The following is a 17,683-nucleotide window of genomic DNA, read 5'->3' on the forward strand; positions in this document are numbered from 1 at the left end:
TGTGATTGGTACCATGTGGTGGCCAGGTATATTTCAAAAAATTGACCAATTACATACCAGGTAAGTTTTATCTCTTTGTCTTTGAATGGGTTGAACTCTTATTTTAGTCTTATTTTATTTCTTATTTTATTCAATCCAGCATTATTATTCTCAATAATAAAAACGTAGGGTTGTACCGATTATCTTTATTTTTTTGATTGACCTGGTTATTTAAGAGGAATTATTTGGTTCAGACACTTAATTCAGACACCCTTTATTTACCGTTTATTTCTACCTGGATGTTTACTACTATTTATTATTAAATGAAATATTAATTTGTTGAATCACAGTTGGCTGATCAAAACACATGTAATTAGTGGAAAACTGCAAAAAGGAAAATAATAAAAAAAAAACACTTGATTTATATGTAGGTATATGCATATATTTCTTATTTGTTAATAATCGTAATTGCATTACAATGCACACTTACTATTCTATTACACAGTAAAAAATATTAAATTATAAAGAATACATATTTATTTAGAGGAACAATGTACATACGAGTATAATTTTAAGTCTTATTCTAATCCAAAAAACATTTGTACAATAATTATAAATTTTGCAGCATTTTCAGCTTCGGGTTTTCCTTCTTATTTCCTGTTCTAGTTTTAGTTATTTCTCTATTTGCAAACTTTAGTGTATAATAGATTCTTACTTTTGTAAATAAAGCTAACATATAGTCCAAAGGAAAACTCGAACAAGGGTGTGAAAATGGTATTTTTGCACATTCTTCTTTTAAATAAATGCCTGCATTATCTTTTACACAAATATTATTAAATTTTTTCGTAAAAACATCCTCTAGTAAGATTATGTATTCATTGGAACTCTTTGGGGGTACAGTTAATATCCCAAATCGTCCCTGACTACCCTTGTAGGCTTTTTTTTCACAAAAAATTGTAGATTTGTCATGCACATCATCACCTCTGCAAAAATTAATACAAATATCACAACTATGTTTAAAACTACATTTTCGTAATAAATATCCACCTACACACACTGGTGCGTTGCCTTCTTCTGTATGTAAATTTTGATAATCTTTGCTGTCGATATTTAAAATTGGTGTATAATTTTTTGTTGGATTTAAAACCGATACCCATTTTACTAAATCTGGAGTTATGGTGAGTAATATATCACTTACATCCGCTAAACAATCTTCCTTTTCATCACAATACCTTAAAGCAAAGAGCTTTTTAAAAGCCCTACAAAACTGAATGGGAGTTGGATTTTTAGCATTTCCACAAGCATTCCTGATTTGTCCAAAATAATTTTCCAGACAATCTTGGTTAAGGTTTCGTGTTAATAAAAATGCATAACCCTTAGATTTCAATACCTCCCATAATTTTATTGTTGATGATATGGTCAACCTCCAGCCATAAATAAATCTTAATGTTTTGGTTACATCTTTTTCTATTATTTTGTTTTTTTTTAAATTTTTTACTTTTTCGATGACTTTTAAGGTATAAAAAAGTTTATTGCAAGATTTAACACAGCAGTATTGTCCGTGAGAAGCCATTACCAAACAACTACTATTAATATAAATTATAATAAAATAAAAGTCCGTAAAACTAGCACTAAATGACAGAATATTAAATTCACAAATACAAAAAATATTGGCACACTCGGTAAACGTCGAAAATAAACTGAACCGAGTCAACCCTATAACCACATTTCGTCGACGAACCGGTATAAATCCCCCGCATGCGGGGGATCGTTAAACTCCGATAGGCGGGAGGGGCGGCGTCGGTAGGTGCGGATGGTTAGTCGAAAAGGGTCGAGTGACTTGACTGTGTTAGACTGTGGTATAAGGAGCTATCGTCCGTTGGATCGCACTAATGAGACGCCCTGTATATCAATAATAAAAATTTAGTGAAAACACAACATTTATCTGTTTTGTCTATCGTTCAGCATATTAAAGAGTAGAACTCTAAAAAAGTATTGCAAAATTCTTATCACTGAAACGATACACACGTGCATCCGTTTAAAGAACTTGATTTAACAGACTCAAGAGTCCTGAAAATTTAATGGTTTTGTGCCATAATAAATGACAGCTTCATGGCCTTTAAATTTTATGAAGACAATTTAATGTTGATCATGACATAAAATTACCGTCTAATAATTTATAGGTTAGCATTATTGTAATAACTTGCACAATATTATTTTTTTTAAATTAAATACCTTGAAAATTTGCTGCTGTTTAATCAGATAAATATATGCCACCAACCGGATGGAGTCCTTTACATAATGTTCACCTTATTATTATTCAGCTGAGAACTATGTTTAACGATTAATGAAAGGCCAACAACGAACCGCATCTTTGGCCACTTAGCTCCCTAAATCTGACAGCATGTGATTTTTTCTCTGAAGATCAATTAAAAATAATATTTATAACACCACAATTACCGCCAATCACAACTACATTTGCAAAATCCAACTCTCAATCAGCAGAAAGCCATAGATGAAGTGTTACTTTGTAGGTGCGAGAAATATCTAAAAGTTTATGGACTCAGTTTGAACATTTATTAAAATCATTTTTGTAACTCTTTATTTTATTTAAATGATTTATGTAGTAATAACTAGTTAATTATTCTAATCCCTTTTCAGTGCACTGACTCTAACGAATCCAAAATTCTTAACTATTTCTATAATTTTCTCGATAATATTTCATGTTGGTTTTTTTGCCGAAAAAGGATTGTAAATATAAGACATACCTTTAAAATAACTTTATTACATTCAGATTACAAAATGGAGAAGTCTTTATCTCCAAGAAAAATGCATGTAGGTCACTTAGGTAAATGTATTATGCATTTCAGCTGTTTAAACAGCCATCATCAGATACAGAACATTACAAAAAACGTATACGTTCACCAAATAAAATAAAAAATACCCGTTATCGGGAATAAAAATCTTTTTTTTATTGTTGTTTTTAATCCCGGTAATTAACGGGTTTAAAAACAACAATTAACGGGTAATTTTTATTTTATTTTGCTGTTTACTCAGCCGAAATGCATAATACATTTAGCTAAGTGACCTACATGCATTTTTTTTGGAGATAAAGACTTCCCCATTTTGTAATCTTTATATACACATTCTCCTACAAAATATGGACTCCGATTCAACTATTTATTATATTATCCGTAACTAATAAATAAATTTAAAGAATCTTCGTATGCGTAATTCATTCATACCGGCATGATTTATTTAATGACATTTTTGTATTATTGTATTACTTGCTTGCTTTTTAATGCCTTGCAGATATAGCTAACTAATAAAATTTAGAAATTAAATATCATTCTTGGAGAAAAAAGTTATTAAATACTATAGTTAGGACACCTTTTTTAATTTAAAGAATATAAAAATACGTCCGGTGGACAAATAGAATATATAATACACAAAAAACTCATATCAGATATAATAAAACACAAAGCAATAAGCCCCAGAGTTATCTACCCGATATTAAAGTTAAACTTTAGATACAAACCTACGACCATACATCATAATAATGTTGACATTACATTTCTAGAACATCATACTTACTACACGCTATTTACAGGAGACCAAAAACAAACCTAAAAACAAGAACAATCGGAGACCTGAATGGGTGAATCTGGATATGGCAAACGAAACGAACATGAAGCCATACTCATAAACTATTTACATCGGAACAACTTGTTTACAGTAAACTTTTCTTGATTAAAAAACTCAATATAAACGGACATGCGCCTGTCCAGATAATCAGTCTAAAAAAGAAATTGACTTCTCCACTAGTGGCAAAAAAGAGATAGTAAAAGACGTATTCGTTTTTAACTAGAAGCGATGATCGAATGAATTGAAAGTAGTCATTTGAAAGAAAACATTGAAAACTTCTAAGCAAATGAAATGTATAAAACTACTTATCATTCGATTTTATAGCGCTATTGCAGAATGAAATAAATACAAACCTAAAAAGTGTACAAGACACAGAGGATGAAAACATAAATATTAAAGACTTAAATACAGCAATAGTTGATACAATAAAAAATGCAGAAGACAAACACTGTTTTAAAAATTAAGGAAAATACAAGACACTAAATCGAAGGAAAAAGGGAACTACCACACAAATTGAAAAAAAAACTAAAAGACTTTTGAAATATGTAAGAAACGACATGAGAAATTACAATACAGAGATGGTTTCCAGAGTTATAGAAAACAAGGGCCGCTTAAACGTACTAGGACATACACTTTCAGAAGGGCATATACAAGATATATGCAAGCAAAAGAGACAACCACGAAAAAACTACTACTATTAACAAGAAATATATTTCAGATATAAACGAATATTTTATGCCGGACTCTATAGAGAAGCAAACATAAACCCAAGAATAAAAAAAATACTTGAAAAAATACACTTTAGACGGTTCACTAAATTTAATATATATACTATATTTTTTTGAGTACTCTGTAATAATAATTATCGAAATTTAACAAAAAGTCTATTGGTTCCCCTTATCTCGACGAGAGGCTTTGATAGAGTTTTTAAAGAGTTTTTAAAATGGTCTATCAAAGTTCGGACAAGTTACGAAATCTTTCAGGAAATCCAAAAGAGTAAAAACTAAGAAAAATAAAGACTAATGAAAAGTCTGGGATCTATGAGATTAATTGCAACGATTGTGATAAAAAGTAAATAGGACAAACCAGAAGATTAACCAATTAATGTCAGATTTAAAGAACATGTAGCTTATGTGAAATATGTGAAAAAAGAGTTGAGAAGTCAAGTGTGGCTGTAAACATGTTTTAAATACTGATCACTTTGTTAGGATAGACAACTCAACATTTCTTAAACTAGTTAATAACAAGAGAAAATTAGATGCATACGAAAGTTTAACAATATTCAAAAATCAAAAAAACATTGTTAACAGGTATAAAGGTCCAACTCCTTATAGACAATTATATAGTTTAGTTAGTGTTTAAGATTTATTTGGCCATGCTTTATTGCTTTTTCCGCTTCATTGCCTTCTCTACTCTATTAGTATATAAGGAGGTTTGTAAGTAGTTTTAGTTTAGTTTTAACCATCTCCCAAAGATGCTAACATCGTGAGCGAAACACGTGTCGAGATTAAAAATAAAGAGTTTTGGTTAGTGGTAAAACTGTCTCGTAATTTAAGCATCACACCAAAGATTCCAACCATAAGACTAGCTTATTTTCAAAAAAAACAAAACTTAACTCAACAATTTTTCTTTTATAACTGTTTAAAATGTAACCCATTTAATATTTAGTAATGCCCTAAAGACACGTTAATTGTGTTTTTTATAATTTCTGGAGAAAATCAACAAACATGCCTTACTCTGGTTTTCAACTTCTTAATGTTTGCGGGCTTTGACATATAAACCTTCGACTTCAAATATCTTCATATAAAAACTCTAAGATCGGGAGATATTGGTGGCTATTTAAAGGTTTTTTTTATCAATCCATCTGCCTGGAAATATAGTATCCAGATAGTTTTGAATAGGACGTGTAAAATGGGGAGGCGCACCAGGTTATTTAAACCAGATATTCCTATTTGGTATATCAGCTTCTATTTGATCAGGAAGAGAGCAGCTAGATTTGGAATTAATTTTTCTTGTAAAAACTGTAAATATCTTGCTAGATTTTCTTCAACAACTGCAATTTTTTCGATTTATTTCTCCATTTGACATTAACGTTGACTTATCAAAAAAAATAATATTTTGTGTTTTAACAGTATTATTCTGTAGTCGTTTCATAAATTGTTCGCAACATTCGATTCTCCTATCTGCATCCTCTTTATTGAGTTTCTGGATAATTATTACATAGTTTAAAAACATGACATTTGTGTGCTTTCAGAACCCTTATGACTGAAGACTGGTTTCAAATTCACGTGCTACTTGTCTAATCGACATGTTAAGATTTTCTTCAAAAGATAATAAGACATTGATTTTCGGATTTATATTGAGCAGAGATTTATGGAAAATAATTTTTCTTTTAGCGTAGCTGTTTTCCCGAAACTGATTTTCAATTTTGCTTTCTGAGTAGATATCGGTGATAAATGAGGATACAAGATTCTGAATAAGTCCATAAGCTTCTTTTGGGTGTTCTATCTCCGTATTCAATTATCATTAAGATTTTAATTTTTGGCTTTTCAGCTAATGTGGCATTGCATTTAACATAAAAAAATTGCTTATCAATTAAAAAGAAAAGACTTTGTTGACGCTGTTTGAACGAATATGGAATGCCACATTTTTTTTCAAATTTATGCAATTTCTTAGGAAAAAAGAATGTTACAAAAAAGCTCACCCTTGGAATTTTGTGATTCTAAAACACTTTACGAAACCAAGTTGTTTAATATTTGTAAATAAAAAATAATAAATTACATACCTTGGAAACTACAGATCACAAATTACTAAAATTTTTGCATTTTAATAATTTTATAGTAGTTGATATTTTGCAGCTATGTAAATTTTGTGTCACGATGTTAAAACATACCCGATTTTCCTTTCGTACCTCGGTTCGAATATTAAAACACAGTTTATTATTAACACGACGGTAATTTTATTATATGTTAAAAAACTCGCCGGACAAAATAATACCATTGTATTTTTAACTAAATATGCTCTAAAACTCAAACTTTTACCATCAAGAAAACCGGTGAATTCCAACCAGTGGATCTACTCAGCCAATGGCAAGAATTCTGAGGAAATATTAAAGTCCAAAAATAGCATGGTTTCTTATTACTGCGTAGATTAATTAACTTTGATAATTTAGTCAAATTAGCAGATTCGACTCATTAACGTTCCTTTGTTTAAGTGCATTTCGAACAGTATAATTTCAGTATCATACATAAATATCATAAATAGTCAGTATAATTCGCTTTCTAAACATACGCAATAAAAAATTAGGGATATGAACTACTGAATGTATTCCAAGATACAAACTCACACTGTATAATAGGGTACGGCAGTGGAATATGACGTTTTTTGCTACAGTGTATCATTATAAATTTTGTTGTAAAAGGCAGTAAAAATCTGAAAAATAATACTCATTTAATGCAGTTTTCAATAGCTTATTATTTTTTGAAATTTACAGATCTTAAATGTCTATAGTTACACTTTAGACCTTAAGTATGCCCTTAAGAAACAATCTGGAGCCGTTAAATCAGAAGAACCTACTGGCCAGGCAAGGTCTCCATTTTATAATACTAATATATTTGGAAACTCCAGGAAATTACGGCGAATACGCGTTGATTTGCCGGCTAAACTGCATACATTAACAAACACATCAGTCATAAAAATAACTCCCCTATCCATTTATGTGTCAGGCAATGGCATGGTTAAATGTGTCACATTCCTGTATAAAGCAGTCTGATTTTGTTATACACGTGCTAGCTTCGGCTTCGACCTCTATGAGATTTGAACAGAAATAATGGAATTTATAGTTGTATTAAAGTTGTAAATTACTTAATTACTTATTGTATTTTAGCACGCAAATTATTAAGATTTTCTTAGAATAAACCGTTATTTACACTACTTGTTTAAGTCACAATGATGCTGTTACGTTAAAATTACAAGCAAAGAAAAGAAAATTAAGAAAGAAAACTATGAATACGGTACTTATCTATAAATTAGTTGTCTGAAAGTAAACTGAAAACAATAATTTCAGAATTTGTTAAAAATGTACCATAATCGTTAATTATCTGTTATCACAAAAACATAATTTGTATTATTGCATTACTTTTATTTCTTGTTCTACGTGCAAGAGTGCAATGCGCTCTTAATGAGACCACCATTTCATTTTTTGGTATTTTATTTATCAAAACAAAAAGTAGTATTATGTTTTTTCCTATAAAATAGCACCTAAAGACAGTGCTTGTGTAAAATTTTTCATTGAATCGGCAAATAAAGTTAGTTATGAATTAAATAAATTTCCGTACTATAATACACAAGCAAGAGTAGAATCCTCTTAAAAGGCTGACTGCGGCTTTTGCACATTCTATTATGGATTGCGGATAACTGAACCATAATAAAACTAATCTGATAAAATTAACCCCAAAATAATTAATTAAATAATACTCCTCGGTAGCTTACCATAATATTAAACTCGTAACATTCTTGCAGCCTTCAAGGACTTTCGCACCCATATAGGTATGAATAATAAAGATTAACTTAGACTTAAATAATAAACGTAGATCTTTTACAACATCGTTCATTTTCAGTCATACGAATTCTTTTTTCCTATGAAATAACATCTAAAGACAGTGCTCAATATTAAAATCTAGAAATTTCTTATTAAGTCAGCCAATTAACTGAGATCAGTCTGAAGTAAAACAATATTTCTATTTTACTAGCTTATTAAAAATAATTTGAGATAAACGAGTATCACCAATACTAACTGAACCTGGCAAAAAATGACTGAAAGACATTTGTTAATTTTCTAGGGAGAAACTCTTGCTCCAGGTCCGGAACCTGAAGATCTATCTAAGCAAAAGCTTTTATCTCTGATAACCCCGGTTATATTTGATTCTTCGGGATGGTTTTGGAATTTTGGTGATGTTACGCAACAGCCACCAAGTACTGCTAAAGCTGGGGATACTGTATCAGTGAAATTTGTAAGTATATTTGTTGTATTAATAATTATTGCATGTCTACAAATAAAATGTTTATACAGGACATAGTAATACGTTTATAATTAAACTTCTTTCATGATCATTTAAGTTATGCATAAGTCAGCTAAGGTGCTGATGTCAAAGATTTTAAACAATTAATTTTTTTCCAAAAAAAAAATTGTCCTTTATCAATCGCAAAATATACTTTATTTTAATCAAAAATGGTTGCCCATTCCATTCGGACGAATTATATATGTAAGCATATGCTTACATACAGGTTGTTCATTTGAAAACTTCCCACCACGGATTTATCGAAAACTACTGTTTAAAAAAAAACGCCGAAATACGTCAAAAAGTTTGTCAAGAAGGACAACTTTCTAACCTAAAATTACTTCACCCCGTTTCACTCTCTACCCCCCAGGGTCATTCCCTTAAAAATTTTAAATGGCAAGGGGTATCGAGTAATAACTTGTTTAAAAGGTCTTTCGAAGTTTTTATTTTAACGTTTGATTTTTTTTAAATCGGTCGATTCGTTTTCGAGAAAATTAGAAAAATCTTTGTTTATCTTAATTTGTTCAGATAGAAAATAAAAACATGAAAATATCAGTTTTTATTTTAATAAGTGTTCAAAATATTGCCCGTTTTTGGTCAAACAATGATATAGGCGATGTTCAAATTCCTGATGGACATTTTCAAAAACATAATGTGGGATAAGCGGATTGATGGTATCTTCCAACATATCCAAATAAATGTCTCCATTTAAATTTCCGTTAATAAATAATGGCCCAATCACTTTATTTGCTAAAATGCCTGTCCATACATTAATTTTTTGAGGGTACTGGGTATGTCCTTCTACAAATGCATAAGGATTTTCATTGCTCCAATATCTACAGTTATGCCTATTAACAAATCCATTTAGATAAAATGTGCATTCATCACTGAAGCAGATATTCTTTGCATGAATAGTATTATCATTAATCGCTTCAGACATTTTTTCACAAAACTCAACTCGCCTATCGAAATCGTCTTCGATTCGTCGATGATGATGGAAACCCTATACTTGATGAGACTGAAACATATTTCCAGCAAAACGGCGCTCCTTCTCACTATGTTCTTCCCGTTCGGCAATGGCTAGACGACCAGTTTCCAGATAAATGGATAGGGCGAAGGGGGCCTATAGAATGGCCTGTTAGATCTCCTGATATAACGCCGTTATACTTTTTTCTATGGGGTCATTTGAAATCTATTGTGTTTACTCCCCAACCTGAAAGTATGGTTGAACTTCGTCAACGAATCATCGACAGCTGCCATGATATCCCACAACATGTTTTTGAAAATGTCCGTCAGGAATTTGAACATCGCCTATATCATGGTTTGGCCAAAAACAGGCAACATTTTGAACACTTATTGAAATAAAAACTGATATTTTCTTATTTTTTTGTCTATATGAACAAATTAAGATAAACAAAGATTTTTCTAATTTTCTTAAAAACGAATCGACCGATTTAAAAAAATCAAACTTCAAAATAAAAGACCTCGAAAGACCTTTTAACCAGGCTATTACTCGATACCCCTTGCCATTTAAATTTTTTAAGGGGATGACCCTGGGGGGCAGAGGGTGAAAGGGGCTGAGATAATTTCAGGTTAGAAAGTTGTCCCTCTTGACAAACCTTTTGACGTATGTCGGCATTTTTTTTTTAAACAGTGGTTTTCGATAAATCCGTAGTGGGAAATTTTGAAATGAAGACCCTGTATATAATCCATCTAGAGGTGTACTATTTATATTTTTATATTATAATATAAATATAAATACGATAAAAACATAATGGAATATTTATTTTTTCTATAATGTATTTTCTATTTGTAACATTTTGAGGCAATAATATAATGCATCAAGTAGATTGTGCCGATAGTGGGCTACGGATAAAATCGCATGACAACAATACTTAATAAATATTATTGATTTTAAACAGGCGTGAGTTTTGTGCAATAATGTGACAAGTAGAACAAAGAAAAAGTGTGAAATATATTTAAAGGGTAATTGACTCGTTAAAAAAGTAGTGCAATTGACTGAACATGAAGAAAGTGTAGATGCAACTAGTATGAGATAATTAAGAGGATAAAAACTGGTATAGATCTAGACTAGTTTCGGGAAGATCACGTAAGATTCGCGGAAAACATTTTGAAGGCTTTAGTGACTTAAGGACGTGAAAATCTAAGCTAAGAGTTTCGAAAACTAAGCAGATTTAAAATGCAACGAAAAATGAATGCGTATCCCAAATACTGTCCGCAAGGCACTAAAAAGACAAAGTTACATATCAAAAAATAAAAAAAAGATCTCTGCAATAACACCTCTACAAAGGTAACGAAGAATGAAATATTATCAGCGGTTTCAAGGAGATAATTTTAGCAGTATTTTTATATACGTCGAGAGTTGTTTCCCGATTAAGGCAAGCCATTTCAAAGTCCTGTCAAGCAAAAATATATACCATTTAAATTTTCAAATTTCAGAGCAATATCTCAATGTGGTGCTACGTCTCTGTATATAGTTGATAGCACTGTTAACAGTACAAAGTATTCTGATATTTTAAAAGGTTTTCTTCTTAAAACGGCGCTTTCTTTATATCCAGAGGCGTTTTCAGCAGGGCAATGCAATATGCCATACTTCTGCCTATACTCAAGCTTAAATATAAGAACATCAACTGACAACAATTTCATGACCAGCAGCTTCACCATTAAAAACATATGGGGATTAATAAAGACTGAAGTGGGATGAGCAACCCCACGAGATAAAGAAGGTTTGATTTGATCAGTTTTACAGGCTTGGACTCCGAGCAGTATGTAATGGCAGTCACCTAGTTTTTGGTGCACTAGCTTAGTCAAGTATTTAGAATTAATTGGCAGTGCATAATCGCTGCATAATCGTGCACAAATCTTTGACACCATATGGCATGTGATATATGAAAATATTTATAATTTTGTGTATAATCTAAAAATGTAGTTATATATCGGGTGGTGCGTCGCTGAGCGGAACATAGGAAATCCCGTGTAAATTTTCAGGGGGTCAATTATTGACTTCCTTGTACATTTTATAGAAAAAATTCAAGATAACTTTTTAAAGAGACCAATCTGTCAAACCTTAGTGCAAAGTTTTAAAATATTTTAATAAGCGAATCTTGAATTATTCAATTAAATGTAATTGCAAAATTACCAAATTTTCGGTTCAGGTAAAACCAGACACCAGTCACCAGTAAAGAATTTGTTATAAGGCTTTGTTAAATCTGACGTACAGCCGAATACAAGAAATGTTTTTTTTTCGTTGAAATGGACGGAATGGGCTTGGTGGGGAAATAAACTGAAAACATTTCAGATACTGCTCTAAGACTATTTCCCGCATAATGCCACTTAATTAGGGCTAGTTTTTCGTCGATTGAATAATTCGTACTTGTTTTCAAATATCGACTGTCACTGATTTATTGACCATTTTTTCTCACGTCGCGTCAGTGACAATATTCATTTTACTGGTACCCGTTTGGTTTTACCTGAACCGAAAATTTGCTAATTTTGCAATTACATTTAATTGACTAATTCAAGATTCGCTTATTAAAATTTCTTCAAACTTTGCACAAGGGTTTGCCAGATTGGTCTCCTCAAAAAGTTATCTTACATTTTTTCTATAAAATCTACAGGGAAGCCAATAATTGACCCTCTTAAAATTTACATGGGTTTTCCTATGTTCCGCTCGACGACGCACCACTCGGTATAGGTTATTCTATTTAAAATAAGAAAGTTAGTATTGATCACGGCTACAAAAAACGCTCTGTATACAAAATTAAAAAAAAAATTCGGATCAAAAATATTAATCGACATTGGTGAGCGTTTTTTCGAACACGTCCTCATTTACTTTTTATTGAATTTGTGTCGTATTTTTGCCGTTTACTGTATAATAACGTTCATCGAATAATGAAGCCCAAATATTTAATTAACGATGGTATACAACTATCAATTATTTTATTCGGTAATCTATTTACATACTCCCATTTAAACTTTATTAAAATAATTCAAAAGGTTATATATATTCCATTTACAGCCAAGAGGCCAGTTATGGGTAAATGTACATACAGGCTCCCTCAGTTGCAGACACTGGCTCCATTAGAATTTTACAAAGATTAATTGATGCAGGTTTGCTTCTTGGTGGTAGATTGAATATGATATATAGATATACTTTTTTTAGGGATAGATAAAAGAGTATAATCTTACTTTAGGTATAGATTGTACTCTTTTATTTTACAAAATCTTCAAAATATTGAAATAATTATAAATTCCTGGTTTAAAAAAATATATACACATATTAATATTTAAAATTATGCGACAAAAAAAAACGGGAACTTTAATGACTTATCCATCTATTTAAACTCAATCCAATAATCATATACTTAGTTTTTATCATTACTTGATTTTTTTTTTGATCTATAGAGTAACACAAAGTCACTAATAATATAAATAAGTAGATAGTTCTAATGATTTTAGAAAAATTAGCGTTTGACATCAAATTTTTAATTAATAATTCGATTTAATTACTGTCGTCTAACCGTATCGAACTCATCATTATTATCATTATAATGGTTAAAAGGCTAGGAGTGGTTTCTGAAACGTAATCGACTAATTAAATGACCAATAACTTTTATATTATTAAAGATAATTAATTTCAATTGAAAAAACCCTAAAGCAGTTATATCGTTTATTTCTCTTTAGGGGAGTTCGTAAATTTGTTATAGCAAAAATTAATTAGTATTAATTTGCATAAATTTTTTTTATATTTTTCTATGGCTGTTAAATTTTTTATTATTACCATAATTTGATATCGACTCGTAAGATATAGTTAGTGTATTAAGAATATAATAAGCTTTGCAAGTAATTTGTATATAAAAGTCTGGTTAGTAAAATTTTTTATATAGTAATTTTTAAGTATAGAGGACATAATATTGGTTAATCAAGTAACCGACCAAATTCCAGACTGCCTACGGGACAAACACTGGATATGCAAAAACTTTATTTACTATGTAGCTTTCTCATTAACTTTGAATTAGGTAGAATATTTAAAATATAGCCAAACAGAGGAATATTATTGAAAAGTTATAAAGTATATTCTGGTCAGATTCATCAGATCCACATTATATAGATTAACGAACCAAAGTTGCATCTTAATCATACGCTTAAACCATTGTTGCCATATTACAATGGACTTATATTTCTAAAATATATGCTGGTCACTAGTGTTACTTTTAATATTTAACGCAGTTTTATATTGATTTATATAGATTACATCTTAATAAAATTATTATTCTTGTCTTTAGTTGGGTAAACTTAGTGGGTAAAGCATAATTTTTGAGTGATTTATGTGTCATATATCATCAGTATAAAAAATCAATGTCCTTTATGACGAATATGCAAAAGGTCAATATTTAAAATCCATTATTTATGAATATAAAATAAGAAGTTTAACTATAAGAGAAGAGAAAATCATACTCATCTAAGTTATGCTTTTACTTAAAAAATCATTTCATAATTTTTTGTTAGCAATCCTAAACTTTTTATTTAAATCATTCTGTTCATGTTCTCTAAATACATGTAGCATCTTCGTCATATTTATTATGTTATTATAAAAATAATAAATTATTTTAGATTGCGGGGCACCCAAGAAATAACGTAATGGCAGAAAAGACTTTTCTAACAATTGAAAAAGAAAACGGCAAAAGAAATTGGACGGTAGTAGCAACAGACGCCAGTATTGAAACAAGGTTAGTTCATTTTTATACATTAATTTTATCCCTGCTAGGCATACCTTTAAAAGAAATATATGATAGAAATGTAATTTTTAATGTAATTAAATTTTATAAATTATAATGTTATATAAATTTTATACCTTTAAAAGTACTTATAATATTTACGATATATATAAAGTAAATTATTGGTTGTCATAGCAAGTTTCAATTTGCATAGACGTAACTTTCATTATGCCTTGGGTTCAAGTAAGGTAGATTATTTATTTTTCGGATATAGGGTTTAACTTTAATCAATTTAGAAGAAATCAAATAGGTATTTTGTAACTAAAGTAAATTAAAATGACGTTGTGACCATTTATTTATTTTTTCAGGGCTTGAAAATACGCCAATTAAGATTTTGCATTCTCCGTATAAAATATAAAAGGGTTTTATGGTTTTCAATTAACGCTGATTTTATATTCGCCCTTTGGATTCACAAGGGTAATAAACTGTTATATCTGCTAATTTGGGTCAAAAGAATTTAACTTTATTTTTTTTACAACGTAATTGGATTTTATTGCTAACATTTTTATGAATTTTCAGTTAGGTTAGTAGGCCAAGTACAAGTTAGGAATTAATTAAATGAGGAGGGTTTTTCTGTTTGATTTGAATTTAACTAAAAATAAAATAAAGCCGGAATTTATTGTTGAAGATAAGTAATTATTAAACATAAACATATAAAAAATTGATCTGTATTAAATTTGAGCTTATTGAAATTCACTTGAATGTAATTACGACTGCAAAATATGAACTTCTATTCATAAATGCAATTAACGGCAAATTACCCCCTTTAATAACTGTTATATATTATTTGAATAAACTTCCATGAATAGCCTAATTATTATTTAAAACTGTAGAGATGTTATTTTAATAACCTAATTTCAACCTTCAAAAAGTTTGGTATTAAAATTACCTAGGGCATAAATATATATACATAAATATATATATAACATTTTATATATTTTTTTAGGTTTATTTGGAAGAGAACTAGTATAATTAAAGGTGGAAGTGAAGCTACTGTTCAATGGATAATCCCTAAGGATATAGAACCTGGTACTTATAGAATTCAGCATTATGGAAATTACAAATATATTTTAGGGGGTATTTATCCTTACAGTGGGGCTACTAATAGCTTTGCTGTTACCCTTTAAGAGGTTGATTTCAGTATTATTACAAAAATTAAGTAATTTTTTTTTATAAAAGTAATTTTTTTTATTATTAAATAAATAGTAAAAGTTTTTTTATTTATATATCATTTTGACAAAAATATAACAACTTTCAAATTCTGTATAAAATCTGTTTTTTATTCAAACTATGTAAATTATGGTTTTTAGCAAATCTGTATTTACTTTTATTTTAATAAATCTTGCCCAATAAAACGTACGTATTTTTTAACAAGAGTAAATATTATATTTTATTTTCTTCAGTATCATTTTAATAAATAATATTAATAAATTATAGTGCAATCCAAGTAATTCTAAGTTTGCTATGTAGAACATTCCAGGGTTAGCTAAAATATTTGTTTTTTTTTTAGATTCGTCTTAAATTTATGTTTCGACGAATATCATGAATTATCTAAAAATAAAAATAAAATATATTAGTAAAAACTGACTTTTGAGAAAATAGTAATATAAAAGAGAAAAGCAACAAATCAACTAAAGGCTAGAACTTAAGTGTTAACACTTAAAAATTAAAACAAAAATACGATATTCATTGCTAAATTATGCAATAATTTAAATTGGTGGAGTAATGATTAAGTTGGTAATTAATACAATCCCTAATAATACCTAAGTTAGTATTTTGGTGATAAGCTCACCAAAATGATTCCTCTCAACCTCGTAACTCACTGTAACTCATAACTTAGCCGGGTATGAGACACTTTCACAAATTTCAGGTTCATGAGGTTAGACAATCCAACTTTTTACTGTAAGTTTCAAAATAATGATGGGTTATTTTTTTACAATCAAGAGGAGGGTGCTTACCCTTAAGTCTCTTAAGCAGTTATGTTTAGCTAAATAGATAAAGAATAAAACAACCAAGCTATGTCAGGACTGAGTTTCTCTAATGACTTTTTAAAATTTACATAATTAACGAACTAACAAGCGTCCTAACTTAGAAGTGCGATAGATATTTTAAAATGACTTGAGAATGATTAAAATATTATTCTTATATCAATTTCTTATTGATTGAAATTATATTTAAAAGCTTCAATTACCTATCGCAATTGCGGGAAGCTTATAAAGTACTTAATATATTTACTTTACAGATAAGAATATTTTATTTCAATTTAAACTACATGAATTTTACACTTTACAAAGATAATTAAATTCTTATGAAACTTATCACTTTATAAAACTAATTCAATTATTTAATGACTGAGAAAAACAGCAAAGAATTATTAATTAGTAAGTAAACAATATTTACATACTTTGCCAAAATCGCCGTCTCTCAGGTTCCTTATTTCGTGGGCTGCCTCATGGTTCATACTCTCTCAGTGTAACAACCCACAGGAAAAATTTACGAGGAAAATACGATGTAATTTAGCATAAATTAAAAAAAAATCTAAAAACCTAATGATCCCCTATAAAACATCTTCATATACAATTTGAAATAAAATACACTTACCCTGAATTAACAGGATTTTTAATTAGGTGACGTCGGTGAAGAAAATTTAAACGTCATAAAGTTTAACATTAAATTTCGATTCACGAAAATTAAATCTCCTGAAGGGCATTTTTCAAAAATATGCTCAAATAAATATCTTGAAATATTGTCGATCAAATAAATTCCAATACTTTAGCGGATGATAAAATTTAATCCAAAATTAACTATAATAATAATTTATAAGGATGGATAACTTCAATCTGACATTCTTTAATGTTCGCACTTGGCCTTCCTACACCAGAAAGAAAGTCAAGGAAGTGACAATTTATCACCGTCAATCCCCCCTTCAATACTCATCAACAGATAAAAGATCCGACCCATCAGAATAGTCCTATTTACATTAGCCTCCGCTCATACTAAAGCTAACGCAACCTTGCATAACCATCATTATCATAATCAAACTCAGTAAAAATAAAAAAATCAATGATTCACCATACACATCACTTAATTCAATAGGAAAGCTTTGTTGGTGAGATATCACTAGCGAAAAAGCATCTTAAATTTGTTGTCAATACATGCAGCTATCCCGACTTACCGTGTTTTGACCGAAATGTCCCCAAT

The 17,683-nt window shown here is 29.7% G+C and overlaps 1 protein-coding gene across 3 annotated transcripts in view; it reads left to right on the forward strand.

The window, feature by feature from the left end:
- Positions 1-15,698, forward strand: part of LOC126734603 (neutral ceramidase) — a 294,220-nt gene extending 278,522 nt beyond the window's left edge. For all 3 annotated transcript variants that reach the window (XM_050438295.1, XM_050438294.1, XM_050438296.1), the window contains exons 12-14: positions 8,466-8,636; positions 14,319-14,434; positions 15,429-15,698. In XM_050438295.1, coding sequence (XP_050294252.1) covers positions 8,466-8,636; positions 14,319-14,434; positions 15,429-15,609 — 468 coding nt within the window. In that variant the 3' untranslated portion in view covers positions 15,610-15,698. The remainder of the gene's footprint in view (positions 1-8,465; positions 8,637-14,318; positions 14,435-15,428) is intronic.
- Positions 15,699-17,683: the final 1,985 nt, after the last annotated feature.

Source organism: Anthonomus grandis, chromosome 3 (assembly GCF_022605725.1).
Source record: "Anthonomus grandis grandis chromosome 3, icAntGran1.3, whole genome shotgun sequence".
NCBI lineage: Eukaryota > Metazoa > Arthropoda > Insecta > Coleoptera > Curculionidae > Anthonomus > Anthonomus grandis.